The sequence below is a fragment of the Tetrao urogallus genome (assembly GCF_951394365.1).
Source record: "Tetrao urogallus genome assembly, chromosome: Z".
NCBI lineage: Eukaryota > Metazoa > Chordata > Aves > Galliformes > Phasianidae > Tetrao > Tetrao urogallus.
The window spans coordinates 12418011-12438289 of record NC_136816.1 but is presented as its reverse complement, the minus strand read 5'-3'; the positions used below and the strand labels follow the sequence as shown (position 1 = coordinate 12438289).

The following is a 20279-nucleotide window of genomic DNA, read 5'->3' as shown; positions in this document are numbered from 1 at the left end:
ACTCTATGTGGGGACCTGATGTAAAGAAGCAGGATGTGTTACAGAAGGAAAAACTCAAATTTTTGCTCTGTAGCCTGTTTTCAAGGGATGGAGTGCTGTAAGAGCATAGAAAAGGGGACTAGTGCATGATGCCAGCACATGGATGGTCCAGTGGAGAGCTGACAAGCCCTGTGCCCAGTGAACATGTTATCTGCAGCAGTTACAATTTCTGATGGTGTTGGAGCTGAGTTTTCAAGCTCCATGCCTGAGTCTGCTGAGGCTTCTTGTGGTGGGCTGTTTTTTTGGTGTCAAACCTACAATGATTGTAATAGGGCTGTACCATAAAGCCATTGTTAATCGTTAGGTGTGGCCTATATGGTGGAAAGGGTCAGGGAGTGAGATGTTCACTGCTTTATGCAGCAAAGTTTGTCCTTGTTCTGTCCTCTATAAAGAAAGATCCATTTCTTTGGAGTATTTTGAAAAATACAATAGAAGTAATGCCTCTTACAATGTTGGTCCATGGTGTCAGAGGCGGACGTTTGTGGTACGGCAGGAGAGACTGAACCTTAGAGCCAGTATTTTGTCGCCGTCCAACAGATGGCAGTAGAGGGGCGGTCTGACAAAATGGTGTCTGACATAGAAGTGCAGATGAAGGGAAGGTGTGTCACCGCATTCCTCTCTGCAGAAAAAATTGCACCCACTGGCAGTCATTGATGCTTGCTGACTGCTTATGGAGATCAGCCAGTGGATGTGAGCACAGTGAGGCATTTCAGCACTGGTAACAGTGGGTCACCTACACCAATGCTTGTGCAACAGCATGCAGGCTCTTTTTCATCACTGGTGAAATTGTGTAGCTGATGGTGGTGGCTGCGTTGAAAAAGGGTGTTTTGTAGCTGGAAGTTTGCTCTATCAAATGGTGATATTGTGCTCTTTGTAATGGTTGTAGTTTCCATGGAAATAAACCAGGAGGCAGTACTTGCCAAGAGCTTCATATTCATTCTTAGTATTCAAATGAAAGCCATTCCAGTTTCTAGTGTGAAGGCAGGCAGTGGCACCTGACACAATTTATCACTTAGGTCCTGAAGGGATTATTAAGGCATTTACCTAATTTCATCTCTGTACTCCTCAGCCTCCAGACTTCACCCAGCTATTTTCATGTTACATGTTATATGTTAAATAGTTTGATTGAACAAGTCTTGCTGATTTGAAGATACTGATTTCTTTTAGTGCTGTTCAGTTGTTATCTGTTATCATTTAACTACTGTCATACTGACTAAAATATATCTTTGAATAATATTTCTTGCTTTCCTCTGTCACGCTAAAACAAGTTTCTAAATAGTTGGGATTTTTTTGTTTGTTCTGTGATTTTGGGTTGGTTGGTTTGGCTTTCCAGAGTTCTCTACACCACTATCGAACTACTGAAAAACTGAAGCTTTTATCACTTAGTATTTTCTGTCATTCTTCTCTGTATTGTCCAATTTTTCAATATCACATTAAAAAATGGATGTTAACATAACATAGAATTATAGACAATAATAAAGAGGTCAAAATGTTTCTCCATGTTAGCCTTTAAACTACTGCTAAATCTTCTATGCTGTCAATATCTGCACTTTTTACCTCAAGTTTGGCCCTTTGAAATTACATTTTCCATAGAGCTTATGGTGGAGCATGGGTTCTTAGTTTTGTGCTAGGGCTATCTTACGCAACAGAAACTAAAAATATCTACCTGGCTGAAGTTTTGACTGTAAACAATTCTCTCAATAACATCATGGTTCATCTGTGTGTTCATTCACAAGGCTCTGCTTCAATTAGCATTCACTAATTTATATGGAAGAGGAATAAAATTTAAGAGCAGGCTGAGAATCTCTGCCACTAATTGCTTTGCAGCTTAGTCATCTAGTTGTGAGATTTGGATTCAAATCTTTGCTCAGATCAGGCACAGAAGCAGCACTGAATTTTGTTTTTCTGTAGTCTTGCTAATACTGTAGCTGCTATCCTAGTGAAAACTCGTTTATTGGCATCCCCTTCCCAACTTTGGGAAAGTTGCTGTCTGTGATTCCAGAATTACGACTCCCTTGTTTGCAACCTGACTCAGATTTTCAGACCTTGACTTCAGAGGCACAATGGTCTTTGGTGCAGAGAAAAATGAAGCTGAGAAGACCAGGGCCATGATGAATGGGGAAGACGCAACAGAACAAGACAGAAAAGAGGGAAGAGTTTTTTAGGAGCTCCACCAGACAGACTGTAGAAGCAGTGTAGATGCACAGTACCAGTAACGTACTCCAGCCAACCAGCACACCAGAACCTGGTGAAGACCCATGAAAACCTAATGAGGTTCAGTAAGACCAAGTCCAGGGTGCTGTATTTGGGTCAGGGCAATCCCAGGTGTTTATACAGACTGGGGGAGGATCTCCTTCAGAGCAGCCTTGCAGAGAAGGACTTGGGGGTCCTAGAGGATGAGAAGCTGGACACGAGCCAGCAGTGTGTGCTTGCAGCCTGGAAGGCCCACTGTGTTTGGGCTGCATTAAAAGCAGTGGTCGGCAGGGAGAGGGAGGTGATTGTCCCCCTCTACTCAGCTCCTGTGAGGCCCCATCTGCAGTACTGCATCCAGGCCTGGGACTCCCAGCACAGGAAGGATGTGGAGCTCTAGGAGTGGGTCCAGAGGAGGGCCACTAAGATGATCAGAGGGCTGGAGCACCTCTCCTATGAGGAAAGGCTAAGGGAACTGGTCTTGTTTAGCTTGGAGAAGAGAAGGCTCTAGGGAGACCTCATTGTGCCTTCCAGTACTTGAAGGGAGCATATAAACAGGAGGGGGAACAGCTGTTTATGAGGGTGGATGGTGATAGGACAAAGGGGAATGGTTTCAAACTGAGACATGGAAGGTTTAGATTAGATATTAGGAGGAAATTTTTAGCACAGAGGATGGTGAAGCACTGGAACAGGTTGCCCAAGAAGGTTGTGGATGCGCAGTCCCTGGAGGCATTCAGGGCCAGGCTGGATGGGCTCTGGGCAGCCTGGTCTGGTCATTGGTGACCTGCATATAGCAGGGGGGGTTCAAACTAGATGATCATTGTGGTCCTTTTCAACCCAGGCCATTCTATGATTCTATGACTCTGTGAAGACTATGGATGGATCCCATGCCATCAGCTAATCCCACAGTTTCGGTACCCACTGCCACCACTTTTTTACTGAGATACATAGCTTGGTAGCCTTCATCCCATCTTGGATAGGGGAGGGTTCACTGCTGACATTTTTGTTCTTTCCTGCAATATGTGTTTTCTGGATGCATTCTCTTTTCACCCAAAATTCTAATGTGGACAGATTTTGAGGATATTCTACATCTGCCCAATATTTCTTACAGCTTCACTGAATCACATGTACTGTTTATGCACAGTACTTCTACTATGCTACTGTAAGTCCAGAAATCCCAGATATGTCACTACAACATGTCTGCTGTGGCTCTGTGTATTGCTTCTCTGAGACACAGATGCAGTAACCAGAGGTTGCACATGGTAGAAATGCAAACATATCCTACTGCGAAATCTCTGAAATCTAGCCTTAATCTAGGAGCATGGTGACGTCTTGACCTGAACTGAATATGGTGACATCCTGACCTGAAATAATTGGTTGCCAGTAGCACAGCCGTATTTATCCATGATATGCATCAAACCAAGCACAGGTAAACAGGTGAGAGAAATCATAAACAATTACATGCAAACCAGACAAGCTAAAACATTTTTTTCAAGTGATCTTTGATTACAGTACGATTAGAAACTGCTGGATTAGCAGACCAGCCTCTGCACTCAAGGCTGTGATTCAGAGCTTGCAGGACCTGACAGCAGTTCTAGAGGAAGAAGCAAGTCCCTGTCCCAGTTTAATCAATAAACCAGTCTCATACACACAAATAATGTTATCCTGCACCACCACTGGTGTTACATTATTTCACCCAAGTTTACCACCAGCAAACGGAGTCTTATTGTTCCTATTATGATTTGCTTTTCTTGCTTAGCAGAAAATATCAGAAAGGCTTTCAGTAGAAAAAGGGATTATACTGCAGCCATCAAAGGGTTCTGTTAAAGAAGTTGTGGTTCATATTCTTTTCAAGTTCTGAAGACAACCTGACAGTAGAGGAAACGAGGGTTTAGCGGCGGTAAGTGGAGCTATTTCTGAAAGTAGGGCACTGTCGTGAGGTAATCTCACCTCTAGATGTTGCTGTAAGCACGATGAGGGAGAAGCTAGAGCACAAAAGTTGTAAACCAACAGTTGTTCATGCACACTTTGACAGAGGAAGTCTTCAAAGTGGAAAAGTTAGCTTTTAACTGATTTGGTGAGTTTCCATTAGAAATGGGGCACTTACTGCCTTATCGTCTTTGTGTACCCAGTTGGAGGATAGATGCCATACAGAAACACCAGAGCCTACAGTGTGAATTCATTGCACATCTTGTTAGATCAAAAAAATGGAATAAAAGAATACAGATTACTCCTCCATTGGGCATGTGGATGTTTTACAGGCCTAGTTAAAGTAGATCTCTTTTTTGTTTGTATTAAACTTCTTGTAAAGATAATATTATGTAATACTAGTTGCAAGAAGTGAGCAAACATGCAGAATGGGAGCAGAAGCAAAGCACTAAGTTATTAAAGCAAGTTGCACATTCTGAGTTGCATTTTGCCACTGATTTTATGAACATGTTTAGCATATCTGGTCAGAATTTGGGCACCAGGATGCTTTTAGGATGTCTGTCTACGGAACCTGTCAGTGCTCAAGAATAACTTCTGTTACTTGGAAGCTGCACAAAATAATTCAGAGGAAGATAAGCCAGGCCAGACTTTATCACAGTCACTAGTAAAGTGGTTCTAAGCCTAATTAAGAATGCCAGAACTATGTATTATGCAACCAAATCCTCCAAAAGAGAAATCAGAGGTGAACCTGTGCAATTAATACAGCAGACATGTAAATCTTGAAGCAGTTAGCTAACCATATGAAGCCAGTCATACCTGACTGCTGAATGCAGGAGAATGAACCTTATCGACCCTGGAGAATCACTGTTTGACCTAGTAAGGCCTGGATGGAATTTACCAAAATTGATGACTTTAATATGGAATGGGTGCAAAGAAAAGAAAGACTAGTTAGTTCCTACCGGCTGCCACATCTTTTACCACCTCTGCTCAGCCTGGGGCTGTGGACTCTACCTTCCCCTGAAGTGGGGTGGCACTAACTGCAACACTTTTTGCAGAGGCAAGAATCATCAAGTTGTGCCACTGCATTGCAAGGTGATGGATTCCACGACAAGGATTCCAAGCCCAACACTGAGATTCCTCTGGTGATGCAGATGACTGCTTACTGGGATCCTTCTCTGTATATCGCCTAATCCCAGGAATCACCAAAGGTTGGGAAATGAGACACCTGAATACTATCTATCTTCCTCTATCTGGCCTTTGCTGCTGGCTTGTCACGCATGGCTCTGGAGCCTGACACAGCCATGGAGAAAGACACGGCCTAACCTCAGACAGCACAACTTCCTCTACTGTGCTGCACTAAAAACGATATTGAAAAATAATACTGCAGGAATACATGCTGTTTTCTAGCAGGCTGGAGGAAAAAGATGTTCAAGGTGAGACTCTATAAAATCACTCTTTCCAAACATAGCAGTTAACTCTTCTCTCACTTGAAGCTGAAATTCATCTTCAGTAGGTGATGGTTACAAGCTCTCCAGCAGTAAGTTAAAGTTTGCTGGTTTCATTAGGCACTTCAAGACATGAAGGTAACTGCTGCAACACTGTCCTAACTCTTCCTGAGCACTCAGTCCAAAGCTACACTCTTCAGGGCTACTCTCCTAGTACGCCTCTCCTCTGTAATTAGCCTGTCTTTCTAGAATTACGAATTAACACTTCAGCTACCAACAGGGCAGCTTTGCAGCTATGAACTGTATGCATACACTTTTTATTCTGGGTGGTACAAATTCATTGCTAAGAAATCTTTCACACTCTGTGAAACACTTTAAAAAGCCTACATGTGATTAAAAAATATATATATACTGATATCACACGCTATATTCTCTAGAAGAGAGTATTTCAGAGGAAACAATTGTATTTCACAGCTCAGGAGAAAGAGCAATTGTTTTCCTTTGTGCTGGAGCTGGAATTCTATGTAATATAAATACAGATGTCCAAACAAACTCATTAAATTGTAGAATTGTAGTCATAGCAAATGCCAAAAAAAAAAGAGAAGAAAAGACACTGAAGAAGTTCTGCTGAAATTCATGGAGTTGCAACAAGAATTGATATTGATTACTTCACCATATTCTGCTCTGACTAGCACAACATTGACTGTTGTGAAAACAAGCATGTGATTTGACCCAATAAGCATTTCTTTTAGTAACCAAAACCAAACAACAACAAACCTTCTGGCTGACCAGATGGAGGATAAATTCTAACCTGATCATTCTGACACAAATGAGAAATTATGTAGGTTGGAACTGCATTCCAAAGCAGAGCATGTTTTTGGCTTAGTTAACACACAGAATTCATTTTTCTTGCTGATTCGTGTAACTAAGGACAGGTATGAATTTGTTCCCTTAAAAGAAGTCCCAGTAGCCATGGTCCTCAACATGTCTTCCCAGATTAGCAAGGATGAACAACTGAGCAAATCAAAACCCAAGTTCAGATCTAAAAGCCTTCAATAGATTGGCTATACTAAATACTGTAGAAGTTAACTTCATTTTGAAATAAAACAGAATTTCTATACATATGCAATCCCTGTAGAACATCCTGTAAGTTATTAAGGCACAGATGCAAATGGGGTCTTAGATGCCTACCTCTACTCAAGCCATTACAGAGTAGACTGTTAAACACGATGATAGCTCACCTTAATCCCAAATATTTAGGTTAGTCTGTATTTGTCTCTCAATCTAAGCTTAGAGCATTTGTACTAACTTAACTGAATTTTTGTTTGGTGGTATTTTGGGCAAATTTCAAGGAAACTCGAAGGACTGATGATAATACTGCTCTGTTCCTTAGTTGTTTATGGTTTTAAAAGGTTAAGAACTATAGTGGAGCAAGGAACTATCAGTTTGCTCATCCACTTCATGCTCTCTATTATCATCATCATGTCCAACTAGCTGGGAAAAGGGTCAAGGCACTGTAGAGGAATTTGGAGAGGTTTTATCAGAAGAAAGGAAGAGAGAGACTGCTTCAGAAACAGCGAAGAACTATGACTTTGCAGCTAAGTGAATGGTTTTAAGATACGGAGGAAGTAGAGTGATTACCAGCAGAGGATGTCTACAAGCTGGAGTGTGATTGTCAGGCCATTGACAGAGAACTACCCTGCTGGGTGAAGCCATCCATTAGCAAGTGCCTGGAGTTTCTCTGACAGGGGAAATCTTCATTGTAGTACAATTGCAATGCTCTGCCCAAATAATCCTCAGTTTTGTTTACAAGTGATAAATTAATGCAGAAAGTAAAGGCTGATGGGAATTCCTTCATGTCTAAGAAAATACGTCATATCTTGAAATGGTTTGAGTTGGAAGGGACATTAAAGCCCACTCAGTTCCAGCCTCCTGCCATGAGCAGGTTGCCACTCACAAGGTAACACTGCCCAGGGCCCCATCCAACCTGGCTTTGAGAGCCTCCCGGTATGGGGCACCCACAGCTTCTCTGGGCAGACCATGCCAGGGTCTCACCATCTCTGCATAAAGAATTTCTTCCTAACATCTAACCTAAATGCCCTCTCTTTTAGTTTAAAGCCATTTGGTCTCATCCTATCACTATCAAACAGTATAAAAAGTCCATCTCCCTCATGATCATAAGCTCCCTTCAAATACTGGAAGGTGACACTGAGGTCTCGCCAGAGCCTTCTCTTCTCCAGGTTGAACAAGCTTCAGCTCCCTTAGACTTCTGCGAGAGTGCTCCAGTCGTCTGGTCATCTTCATGGCCCTCCTCTGGACTTGCTCCAGAAGCTCTGCATCTTTCTTGTGCTGAGTGCCCCACATCTGGATGTAGTTCTGCAGATGGGGCCTCATGACGGCAGAATAGAGAGGGACAATCCCCTCCCTTCTGGCTACCCCCCTGTTGATGCAGCCCAGGATACAGTTGGCCTTCTAGGCAGCAAGCACACATTGCTTGTTCATGTCTTGCTTTTTGTCCACCAGAACCCTCAAGTCCTTCTCTGAGGACTGCTTTCAAGTTCTTCTCCCATACTGAACACATATTTGAGGTTACCGTGACTGAAGTGCAACAACTTTTTGAGCCTCATTACATTTTCCATGGGTTCACTTTTTCAAGCCTGTTCAAGTCCCCTTGGACAGCATCCCTTCTTTCTGTCTATCAACTCCACCATTCAGCTTGGTGTGATCTGCAAACTTACACTCAATCCCACTCTCTATGTCATTGATAAAGCTGTCAAAGAGCACACAAATTCATTTTTTATTGCCATTATTGAATGGAAGAATATTAAGGTGCAATGGAAGGCTGACAGAGTGGGAAAGGTGATTGGGGTATATTTTCCTAGAGATTTCTTATTTATTTCTCCTTGTCTGTAATTACACTCTGCTTAGTTACATTGTCCAATGAACAGCATCCCACAGATAATACTTACCACACTTCTAATAATCAGTCTTGGCAACGATGATGAGGGAACCCAATTCCTCAAAGCCTGTTTCAAATAGTAGTACTGTACCACAGTTTCTGCTTTTGAGGCAGAAACAGCAAGAGCTGATCTCAAAAAAAACATCTATGAAAACTATGCTTGTAAACTGCAAAGCAGCAACTTGGCAGTTGAATCTTCTTAAGGTCTAACAATTACTACTGAAAACAATAGTCAGGGGTGTTCAAGGCTGTTCTCATACCTCTCTATCATACCTGATAAAGGAATCAGCTAACAGCTCTTGTCTGGTATTTGGAAACATTAATACTAAAATGACATCTGTAAGTTGTTTCAATACCACTCTATATTCAGGATTACATCTTTTCTTCATAGTCCTTAAAAGTGGAATTTCTTCCCAGTAATTTATCATCAGCAGAGTACAAGGTAACATATGTGGATGATAAGGAAAATGAGCACATGTGACTCTCAGGTACACTGACGCAGCATTCAGTGTTTATGGTTGATATGAAAAATTCCATCAGTCCTTTCCACTTCGCTGATCCTAAGGACAGCAAGAGCTAATTCAGGCCTTTGTGGAAATAACAGTACCTGAGGCAAATTCTCAGTTATCCTGGGAACAAAGGTCCAAAGGGCTTACGTGCACTGTGCTGGACAGAGGCAGCGGAGCTAGTCAGCAATGTGGAGCAGCTGAGAGCAGCTGACTCCTTTCATTCTTTTGTTCTACTGCACTGCAGATGAAGATGACAGAGTAGGGATGAACATTTAACAGCTTTTACAACTGCTGTTATCTGCTTTTTGTTTTTCCTCCTGCACAAATCTTAAGTTTCAAAATGGGCTATGGATGTAACCATCAAGCACATGTTACCGAAAGTGTTAAGAAAGATAATGTAGCTGTTGCCATAGTACATGAATGGAAGTCCATATTTTACAAATCTTACATGGAAAAATGCCTTTTCTGATTGGTGTGACCCAGAATAGGATAAATGAGGTGGTTTTATTATTAATTTCAATGGGTTTGAAAACAATGCTGCACCAATGAAATGTCAAGGGCTTTATTTCAATCCACTAAAAACATATGATGCAGATTTAAAATATGCAACCAATCATAACATCAAGAAAAAGAAAAAGAAAAAAAAAGAAAAAACAATTTGAAAAACCGTTGTATCTTACATTTCTGGCTATGATGTGGCATACATTAGATAATGCTGAACATAAAAAGTAAAATTTTCAATTCCGTCATACTAGTGGTCTGTTTTATATTACACATAAATGTGACTGGGAAGAAATCCAGGATGGCTTGTACAGAAGTTATGTCTGTTTCTCACTGACTGCACTACTGTGTGATTCCTACTTGCCCAAACTTCAACAGCTGTCAGGGGATGCTTGTGCAAAGATTGCAGGACAGGGACAAAAAGTGAAAACTACTAGTACAATGATAAATACTAATTTGACTACAACAGTTACTCCCTTAGAGTATGGCAAAGCCTCCTTCAGAGGCACCGAGGCAGGTAAAAGCCTGATGTTCTCACAGGATAGCATTAGGCACCTTGAATCCTAGAACCATACCTGCTCAGTAACAATATAATCCTGGGATTTGGACATTTTATGTGTATAATGTGGAATATGAGGGTCAGTGTATGCTAGAGAAGGCGGTCCCCAGGCAATGTCCCATACACGGATTGCTACAATCTTAAACCACGTTCTGCAAGTCCTTTCTGTACATATTCTCACACACTATGCAGTAGAAAGGTGAAAGTAGGCTCAAACACAGTATTTCAACTCTGTATCCAGGTATGTGCATTTGTGTGAAGCCCTATTAAGGCCATAATCACAGTAAAGCAGAGGAAGAAAATGAGCAACTTCAGAGGGTCAGTGCTGTCACAAGGGAGAACAAGTGTTGGTGGTGTTTGGGAGTTGCCATCAGAACTGCAGCCAACTCTTAAGGATTCACCTGTAATTAGGCAAGTGCTTGCCAAAGAAAGAGCCATGAATAGTTATCTTTCAGTGTTACACTGCTTACCAATCACACAGAATTCCTTCAGTCTGTGTTCGTTTCTTCTCTAGAAAAGTCTGCAGTGGCTTTACTACATGGCTGTATTACCTGTCTTCAAGCTCAGGGGTCTGAAGTGGAGACATCAAACAGGAAAAAGAGAAAGGATGAAATTCAAATTAATGCAGCAGAGTTTTGACAGATGGCACCATCAACCATGAACTGGAAGGTCTGCCACAATATGCTCTTATACCTGCTCCCTCCTGAGAAGGAGATATCTCCCTCTCAGGAATGATATCTACCTCTCAGGAACCTTCTGACAGGAAAGGTCACAGCACTGTGCCAAACATATCTCATAGTGCAAATTTCCATTGCAAAACATGAAAGGTAACAAGGCAGTTGTATAAGCACAATACCAAAATCTGAGTCCTAAATGAACTGAACAAAGAGCTCCAGAGGCAAATATAATGTTTTTGTCAATTATCTATTTTTTTTATAATTTTGGAGGATGATGTGAGAAAGAAGAGGTGATGGAGGTGATGCAACTTTTTCTTACCTTTCAATAAAATTTCAATCAATTTCAGCATTTGTATTCTCTTCAAGTCCCAGCTTTGCATAACTCAAGGGTAAACTTAGACCCACAACTGGGCCTACTGTACTTAGCCACAATACAATGTAATTTCTGTATCTAGAAAAAAGAAAAAGACACTAAAGAATCCATAAAGCTCTTACTCAGCTTTTCCTGGATTACAGATATAGTTGACAGTAATAAGGTATTTTAAAATGGAGCTGCTCCTTCACTTGAGCCATATCAAGTGCATTATAATTTTCAGCAGTGAAGTGACCATACAGAATCCCCTTCCATTTGGACCAAGGAAGTTGTTCTGCCCAATTCTACTTCCCGGCTAACTCTACAGCATATAAACCTTGCAAAGCAAAGTAGTGTTTCTCACCTGTTGTCTTTTTGTGAACCGGCCATTATAGAGCACATGAACTCATTAGTCCGGCAGGGGTGTAGAACAAAAAATGGCTGTCCAAGTAAGGGATGCTCCTAAGAAATAATGTCAGTTGTTTTATTATACATAAAGAAAACAGAAAATATATCACCTGCATTTGAAAAAGATGTAGAAGGGTTCATTTGATGCAATTCTTCTCTTTTCAGAACTTTTTTTTTTTTTCAGAACCCACATTTTTTTCTACTAAGTCGTTAACAAATCAATACTTAACAGCACATTATCTTACCTAAAAAGAGAAATAAAACCACCAAGTACATTATGTCACAGTTTTAGTTCAAATGTAAAGGTTTCCAAAAGCAGCTCAAGTTACTGTATCAGTATTTCTCCAATGCAAGTGTAGGCAAAACTACTGCATTTGATCACACGTAATATGTAAAACAAAGCTGCTCCAGGGAAAATTTCTTTAACATAAAGCCCTGTCAAACTTCTGCTGGGAATTAAACAGAGTTCAATGAGGAGCTTGTAAGGTGAAGCAAGAAAGAGGAAGAGCCAATGAGGTGGCTTTAGTTTTCACTAGATGGCATATCCTGATTTCGGCTATTCTACAGAAAAATGTCCTGAACTTTCACTGCCAGGAAGCCTAATCAAAATTGTCCTGAGGAAAAAAACAATTTTGTGCTTAAGTTTGCATGCAGACACACTCCCCACAACAAAACTTTCTGCATTCCTTTCCAACTTCACACAGCACAGGGAGCTGCTGAAAACTCAATCCAACGTTCCATAAAGCTTTTGCTTTCTTCTCCAACAGCCACTCACACTGAGTATATGTTCTGACTTAATCAAGCTTGCACTCAATCCCTGGCTGTAACAGGAATCTCACACTTGCTTTTACATCCATGATACCAGGACATCAGCCAATCTGACTGTCTTCATGCACCATGCCTTGGGAAACTAATTTTTTAACGCTGCTGAGGTCATTGTTATTGCTTTCCACCAAAACAAACAAATTCTACCTCACCCTCACACTCAGCAAGTGTATAAGGACTTAATATGGGATACCAGGGAACAGCTAGGGGGTGATCCCAGGCAAGGAGGACGTCAGACACAAAGGGCTAAGGCAACTTATGTACAACTGAGCACAGTGTGCGTGGCCATCTGCTGAAGCTTCAAAGCACCATGCACAGGAGGGACAAGGAGGGAACCAGGCACAGGCCACCCGGAGTAAACAACAGGGTCATCACCTCCACGCTATGTCCTCTGTGACATGAGCCTGGTTGGCAGCACAGGGCTGCTCACTGTGACCTCAGCAGATATCAACAACAAGGACTGATGTGAAGGGCAACTGATCCTGGGCAAAGACCCTGTTCAGTTTGCTTCTAGTGGTGGTTCCATTTCTGGTTTGGTTGAGAAAAAAACACACAAATTTAATGCTCTGAGACATACGTATTTCCTTTGTCCAGGCTGTTGCAGCCAAAGTTCCCTGGTTCCGTGACTGCATATTGTGACTGTACTGCCTACACTGAAGAAAGAAGGCTCATCAAGACTTCTTGCTACACAGTAAAAACTCCTTCTCCAACTCTTTGCTTACGAACAGAAAACAAATCCTGGCCTGTCATCTTCAGCAAAGAGGGCGTATCCCATAACTCTTTCAGTTAAAGGACAGTTGGTTCTGATGCTGAAAACACACCCCTGAGGAGCCATCACTTTTTGTCTAAGAGAGCTTTAAAAAACTTCCAAAAGCTTCAGAACACATAAAAATAATGTTCAGAAGGCTGTGTTTTTACACTGCAGTGCAAGTAGATAACTTGTGCATTAATGCTACCATCTGTTGGTGACAGTGAACTGATGCTTTTTTCCATTGAGAAATATTGACAGTTTTAATAAAAAAATACAATCAAATTATCTGCTAACTTAAGTCAGTTTATATCTCTAAGAAATTCTAGAAAACACACAGCTTGTGCCAGTGTTAGTCCTCAAAGATAGTAAAAACTGTTAGCTAGCAAAATAATTAAACAAAGATAAAAGCAGCAATTTGAGTCAATTTCCTTAAGCGAAGAATATAAAGAGTTAATATGCACACCCAAAAAGAATGGAGAAGATCATCTGGACTTTAAATATCTTAGCACTCTGAAAAAAAAACTAATTTTTCAAAGCTGAATATTGAGCCTGAAGTCAATCCCAACCATCTTGTGGCATGTATTTCATTCTATCCCCTCCTACTTCTTGGTTGAGCCAACTACCAATGAATGAGAAATGGAGGCCAGAGGTCATCTCTTAAAATAACTAGTTAACCTTACGTTCTGCATTTCTCTTTTAGCTTTTCCTCTTCTTACAAGATGACATAGTGAGACTGAAGAATTCCCCAGCTCTAACAATTAGATGTCCACATGAAAAAGCAGAGTGCCTTGCAACCCAGTTTTCCAAGAGGGTAAAATCCTCGGTCCTATCTTTAGTGTCAACATATGACATATGAGCATGTGACAAAGGATCTGAGAACAGTTGGTTTGGTTTAGTCAAACTCTCCTCCTCCCAAGTCTACCATGTTTGTCAAGTTATTAAGAGTTTCTTCATGCAGTTTCTGAAACAACGGAAGTGCCAGTGTCCAAATCTTGCTACAATGCACATAATTTTTAATGTCAACAGTGAAGAGTCCATGAAGTCAGAGAAGTTTTATTACTACACAGATCCTTCAGCAAGAAATTGGCATAACAGGCATAATGTCAAGCAAACAGTTATGTCTGAAGTGTGAATTTTTCAACAAGCTTATTGCATCAGTTTATTTTTTCCTCCCTAAATAAAAGAAATGAAACTGCAAGAATGGCACACTGTTCAGAACTGTTAGAAGCCTGAAAGACAGGGATACATCACACACTGCATGTCTGACAGGACGAACACAAAAGGAGAATGGAATAAAAGAAATACCAAGCCAAGGCCCATTATCAGGAGTCTCTAGAAAGGGAAATGGCTGAGGCAAGGAGGAGAGCTGCTGAGCAGTCAAGGAAAACACTCTGAGAGCACCAGATCTAATTCAGTCCAATTCTGCATTCCAAATCCTGTACATAATGGACTCCCCATGAGGCTTAATGTATATTCAAGGTTAAATGACTGACACAGCAGACCTGAGGAGGAACAACCAGACAGCTGCCAAAAAAAAAATAAAAATCAAGAGTTACCAAAGCTCTGAATGATTTCAGAATGGATATCAAGCAACAGAGCCTTTTCATTGTCAGGTCACCAGTTCAGAGTCAGCCTGGGCTGCCAGTGGCTAGAACTCTTTATTATACGATGGCTGTATATGCAACTGTCTGGCTTCACACAGGCAAATCAGCATTAATTAGAGCCTTGGTGGTGGTGGCTGCATATGCATCCAGAACTAAGAGCTGTGGCTTATTTTGTCAACCCAGGGGTAGTCCAGGTAGGAGCAAAGTGCTCTGTCAGGAAATGTAGGCAATGTGCATGTGAAATAGTTTTCTAAGTAAAATGCTAGGACAGCAACAGTAGCCTTCAGTTAAACTCTTCTGTACGCCTGTTAGGTGGAAAGCATAAAGTCCTACCGAAGTTTTACACACACAGAAAAAGATCGCTTTAAACAACAAAGAGTGTTCTCATTTTTGATCACTCATATTGCAGCGCCTTTTACTGCGTGTGAGACTTTCAAGTCAATTGTCACAATCAGTCACTGGCATTGTATGGAAAGAATCCATTTAGAGGTTGCTCTCAACTCTTCTGGACAGCAATACCTGGGCAGTTTGCCTGAAATTTGCAACTTTATCTTCTTGCAGCTATCCCTACACTGACCTGTAATGCTGCTCAGCACTGCAATCCACCACACATCTGTGTATCTCTGAGTCTGAATCAACTTTAATGGGAAAACAGATTTTTACAGGGAGCAACTAGCTCCAGTGAATGGGAAAGCTCAAATCATTGCCAAATTTGCTCCCTGCAGGAAACTGTCTTTACTAAGTAACTTCATGAATGACCCAAAAGGATGATCTGCACCCATTTCTGCAGCTGTTTGCTCAGCCCTCTCATATAAAACCAAATAAGCGAGGTGGAAGAGAGATGTAAAATATTTTATTGGGAGTTTGTTGATGTATGTACCTTTGTTTAAGGACGCTGACTGAATGTGAGCAGTGTGACATCTTCCTACTTGTTAGCCAAGCAGCCAGAACCATCCCTGCAGCTGGGGTGGGCTTACTGGGATGGGATTATGAGGTCAAACTGGCAAGCTTAAACTTCTTCCACTAATGTTTATGTTAGATAGTGTGCTTCAGCTCTTGGCAACAATGAAAAGCGAACACTATTGGCTACCAGACACTGAAAAACACCTCTGTTTTAGAAGCAACTTTTTTTGTGTGCTGTGGAAAGGTCTGCTCTCAAAGTCTGACACAAAGGCTCTGTTTCCGTCCTTCGCCCATTCCGTAATCATTTACTAACACAATCGGATTTCCCTCACAAGGTTATGAGGAAAGAAGGTGTAAGCTTCATCCCCTCTCTGTGCACTGCCTGTAACACAGTGAAACGATAGACACGAATCTGAACAGTGGCAAAAATTGGGTAGCTCCTAAGTGCAAGGAGAATAAAATACAAAACTTCCGCTAAATTGGATTATGTCACTTTATCTACCAGTGCATGTAGGAAATACTATCCATGTCAGATTTAAATTAAAAATAAACATTACTTCAGGTAACGGGTAATTGCCTGTAGGTAGCTGAACTATGCTCTGCTGTTCTCCCCTGCCAGCAGGTATTTTGTTGTCAGTACATCTGTTGTAACAGCACCATTTATCTTCTGTGTCATAACTGGAGATTGTCCAGTAGTAATGGCTTCTATTTTCTCCAGTGCTACATTAACCTGCCTCTGAGCATACATCATAACTTTTATGGCCATTTACGACAGTGCAAGAGATTTGTGCCTGAACTACCTCTGCCCAGATCTAGTTTGCATGATGTCACTTTACAAAAATAACTCACTGAAGGGTGTGAGAACTTCCATGTGGGATACCTTACCAAATAAGCCAGAACCAATTATTTTCAGGTATCTTCCCAGCAGTTATCCCAGTTGTTATTGCAGTGTTATCAGTTATCCCAGTTATCAGGTCAGACAAAGATCACAGAATTAATAAAACACTACCTCAAAATCTCTTCCACTGATGGGCACGGGAATAGTGACACGATGAATAAAGAAGCTGCATGCCCTTCTCTTTTCACCAACTCTTAACCACAGTTAAATGTCTGCTTTTAAGTAAAAATCCTTGACTCAGGATTATGATGCTAGAAGTATTTTACAACCTCAAATTCACAAACTCCTTTTTCATTTCTTGTTTCTATATATGCCAACATAACTTTCTTTTCAATAAAATCAAATTCCTCTAATTCAGAGAAACAGTAATAAATTTTGCTTTTCAGATTGAACACATGTCCCACAAACAGAATGATAACTGTACACATGTGAAACCTAACATGTTGAACTTGAGGTCAAAAGATGACTTCATATTTCACTTACACATCTGCACAGTTCAGGCTCAAAAAAGCAAGTAAGAAGTAACAAACTCCCATGAATGAGGGCTACGGGAACTTTGAACCGTATGCACGTTGTGATTACAAGAACCAGCTATGGTGCAAAGGCAACAGTACAGCAACAGCTGTCAGATGAAAAATGTTCCAAATGTTTCTCTCCTACTGTTTCCTTTTTCTTACACAAGTTTTTCCTCTAATAATGCAAATACTACAAAAGAAACTCCATTACTATTGCTATGTTGCAGAAGCAGCATTATGGAAATGCAATTACACCAGGAACTTTTATCACTCAGTAAGAAGGTGCAGATCGTAGCAATAAAGCTGTTAGAATACTAACTGTATAGCACTTTTCCATTCTACTGACACAGGTCACAACATTACTGTTAATGCAGCCACTTCATAAAACTAATGTTTAAGTAACAGGACTGGTATTGGTTACAGAGAAATGATAATAAAAAAAAAAGCCTTCAGACTGGCAAAAAAGCTGGTGAAAGAAATGCGCTTGCTGTAATAACAGTGAGATCAAAAGAAAAAAAATTAAAAAGCTCCTTTTATCTTAGGGAGCCTGGGATACAGTTTATTACCGTGAATGGGTAACGTATTTAGTCACCTTGATTCCAATTTACAAACAGAAGCCAAGTCATCCTCCTGATATAACTGAGGAAAGTTTCTGTAACTTTGCAGTAACACCCAGAGAAGCACTCCTACTGCTAAGCCTGCTGAAGATGAAACAACCTACTTCTGTTTGTAAAAACTGCTAAAAAATGACTATAAAAGTGCAGCTATCATTGTTCTCCTGCATTTTCTGAGATAAACAAAATAAATCTGCACTGATACTGAGCTAGGAAAACTACAGACTGGCTAAGGACTCCAGTGAAACAAAAAAGTGAACACCAGATCAAAAAAAGCAAGTTTATGCAATTACTGAATCCCTTTTTGGGGAAGCCCCCAGAGGGATTCTGATTTATGCTCAAGTTCTTTGCAGAAGAGCAGTTGAAGTTGTCCTTATGATTTAATAGATGTGTTCCCTGTGCATCTGTAAAAACATACCAACTAACTTCAGTGGCAAGTTTATATTAATCCTTCTATTACTACAAATCCCACACAGCCAACTACGCTTTCTTTTTGCATCAAGTTTTAGTGGGAGCTATTGGGAATAGGTGAATGGTTGGACTGGATGATCTTTTAGGTCTTTTCCAACCTTGGTGACTCTATGACTCTATAAGTTTGAAGTCCAAGTTGAAAAAGCAATTAATCAAACTGCTGTGATTTTTCTTGAGGAAAATGGAGTTGTTTTGGCAGATTCCACAGCACAAATACATGATGTTACTCAATACACCCAGAAATTCTGTGGGATGAAGCACACCTATCACTTTGTACCCGCTGCTGCTTTGAATCCACCATGGCCAAGAAGGTGTAAATTATGGTTCTGAAGAAACATTTCATAGTACAAATTAACAGTGCTTTTCCCATAAATGACATCTAAAACCCTGCTAATGACATTAAGCCTGAATGCAGTCTTTTGTCTACACTTTACAGTAAAATTGTTTTCTTGCTTTGGACAGATATCTGACCACCACATTCCACACACATGTTACCTCCATATTGCTAATTTATTGCTACTTGTATTGACAGCTGCAGCTTCTGCTGAATGTGACACTTGAACATGTCTGCAGTCAAATGCCATAAACACATCAATCTTGCTTTCCTGATAGCTTTAAACTATCAGAGTGTATCCAAAACTAGAACAGTACTTCTGTCCACAATCTTTGAAGACAGCTTTTTGCTTCTCTTGTCTAATACACAAGTTAAAAAGTCACAGAAAAAGCCTGTTATCCAGAAATAGTGTTTTCAAGGGCAGCAGATGGAAATGAGTTTAAATAGGAACTTTTACTTCAGTTTACTTAACATCTTAGGTCTTTTCTACTTCAGGTGTATTCAAAAGATAAACGTCATCTCTATGTAGTGACTTCTCTAACTAACAACAGTGGTAACAACAGAAATTCTGAAAGATGTGTATGTGTACCTTTGTGCAGAGTTAACAAATTATTGTAATACATGAAGAGCAGAGAATTTAAAAAGTGTAATAAACAACTAGATAACCAAGATCTAGTATGTCTCATTCCTGAAATCAATTCATCTGACCAATTCCAGAGCGATGAGGCGAAGATCCTTTTTTACTGTTAATATATAAATTTAGTATTTTATTTAACATCTAACATAATATCCTTGAAAAGCATACCTAAGACAAGCATAACATACATCAAAAATAGACAACACTGCTAACACTTACATCTGTAAAATGAGGCTCTGATTATTAAATTTAAGAACAATTGGAATCAAAGCACCAGATGACACTCAGACAAAATTATGTTTTCAAAGCCTAAACTTCTCAGAAGCACGTAACTTGCATTTAGGATTCTTTAAGAAAACTCTATAGCTAAAAATTGGCAGGTCCATAATTGTATTGTCAAGAAATGACATCTCAGCCATTTTTCCAAGAAAATAAACATATGATTCTTCTTCCATGCTTGCCAAAATGAGATTAATTCAGTTGTCACAATTTTAGTTATGTAGCATATAGACTTAATTAATTACTATTTAAAATCTGTTCTTAAGTTAAGAGATTCAACTAAGGTGCAAAGCTGAAAGATCCAGCAAGCTGTGGAAGTATGGAAATGATACTGGGGACAGATTTCCCACTCTGATTAAAAAAAATGGTCCATTGAAAAAATTATAATCTGTAATAGCATTTGACAAATGCACCCCTAAAGGGCTCACTTTATAGTTCCAGGAGTTCCTAGACAAAAAGATGTTGGAAAGAGAGGTTTCATTGGAATTTTGAGCTTGAAATACTGCAACTAGCAAATGTGATGGCAAATATTTCCATCTCCTCTTTATCGTTTATCAGTAAGGTAGTTTGACTGATAGCTATAGCACAGTCAAACAGTTACAGTTACCACACGGTAATGAACGAAAAGCAAAATTCTGCTGCAGCAAAGCAGCAGGATGCTAATTTAACTATAAATAAATAGTTAACATTTATTTAAATAAATAAATATAGGCAATAAAGGGTCCATAAAAGTGCGAGTGAACTCTCATTCTGAGTTTGGGCCAACGGAAGATTTTCTTTGTTCCTCGTCTCTTCCTAATGCCAGATGACCGCTTTCTTCTCCTTCACTTAAAGGACCTTGTATTGCCTGCTACTTGAAATACCATTTGTTGGACTACTG

At 40.3% G+C, this 20279-nt stretch overlaps 1 protein-coding gene across 1 annotated transcript in view; it reads right to left on the bottom strand.

The window, feature by feature from the left end:
- Positions 1 to 11141: 11141 nt before the first annotated feature.
- Positions 11142 to 20279, bottom strand: part of ATG10 (autophagy related 10) — a gene marked incomplete at both ends in the record, with an annotated part of 77761 nt that continues 68623 nt past the window's right edge. The window contains 2 exons of the mRNA XM_079548399.1: positions 11142 to 11259; positions 11525 to 11622. Coding sequence (XP_079404525.1) covers positions 11142 to 11259; positions 11525 to 11622 — 216 coding nt within the window. The remainder of the gene's footprint in view (positions 11260 to 11524; positions 11623 to 20279) is intronic.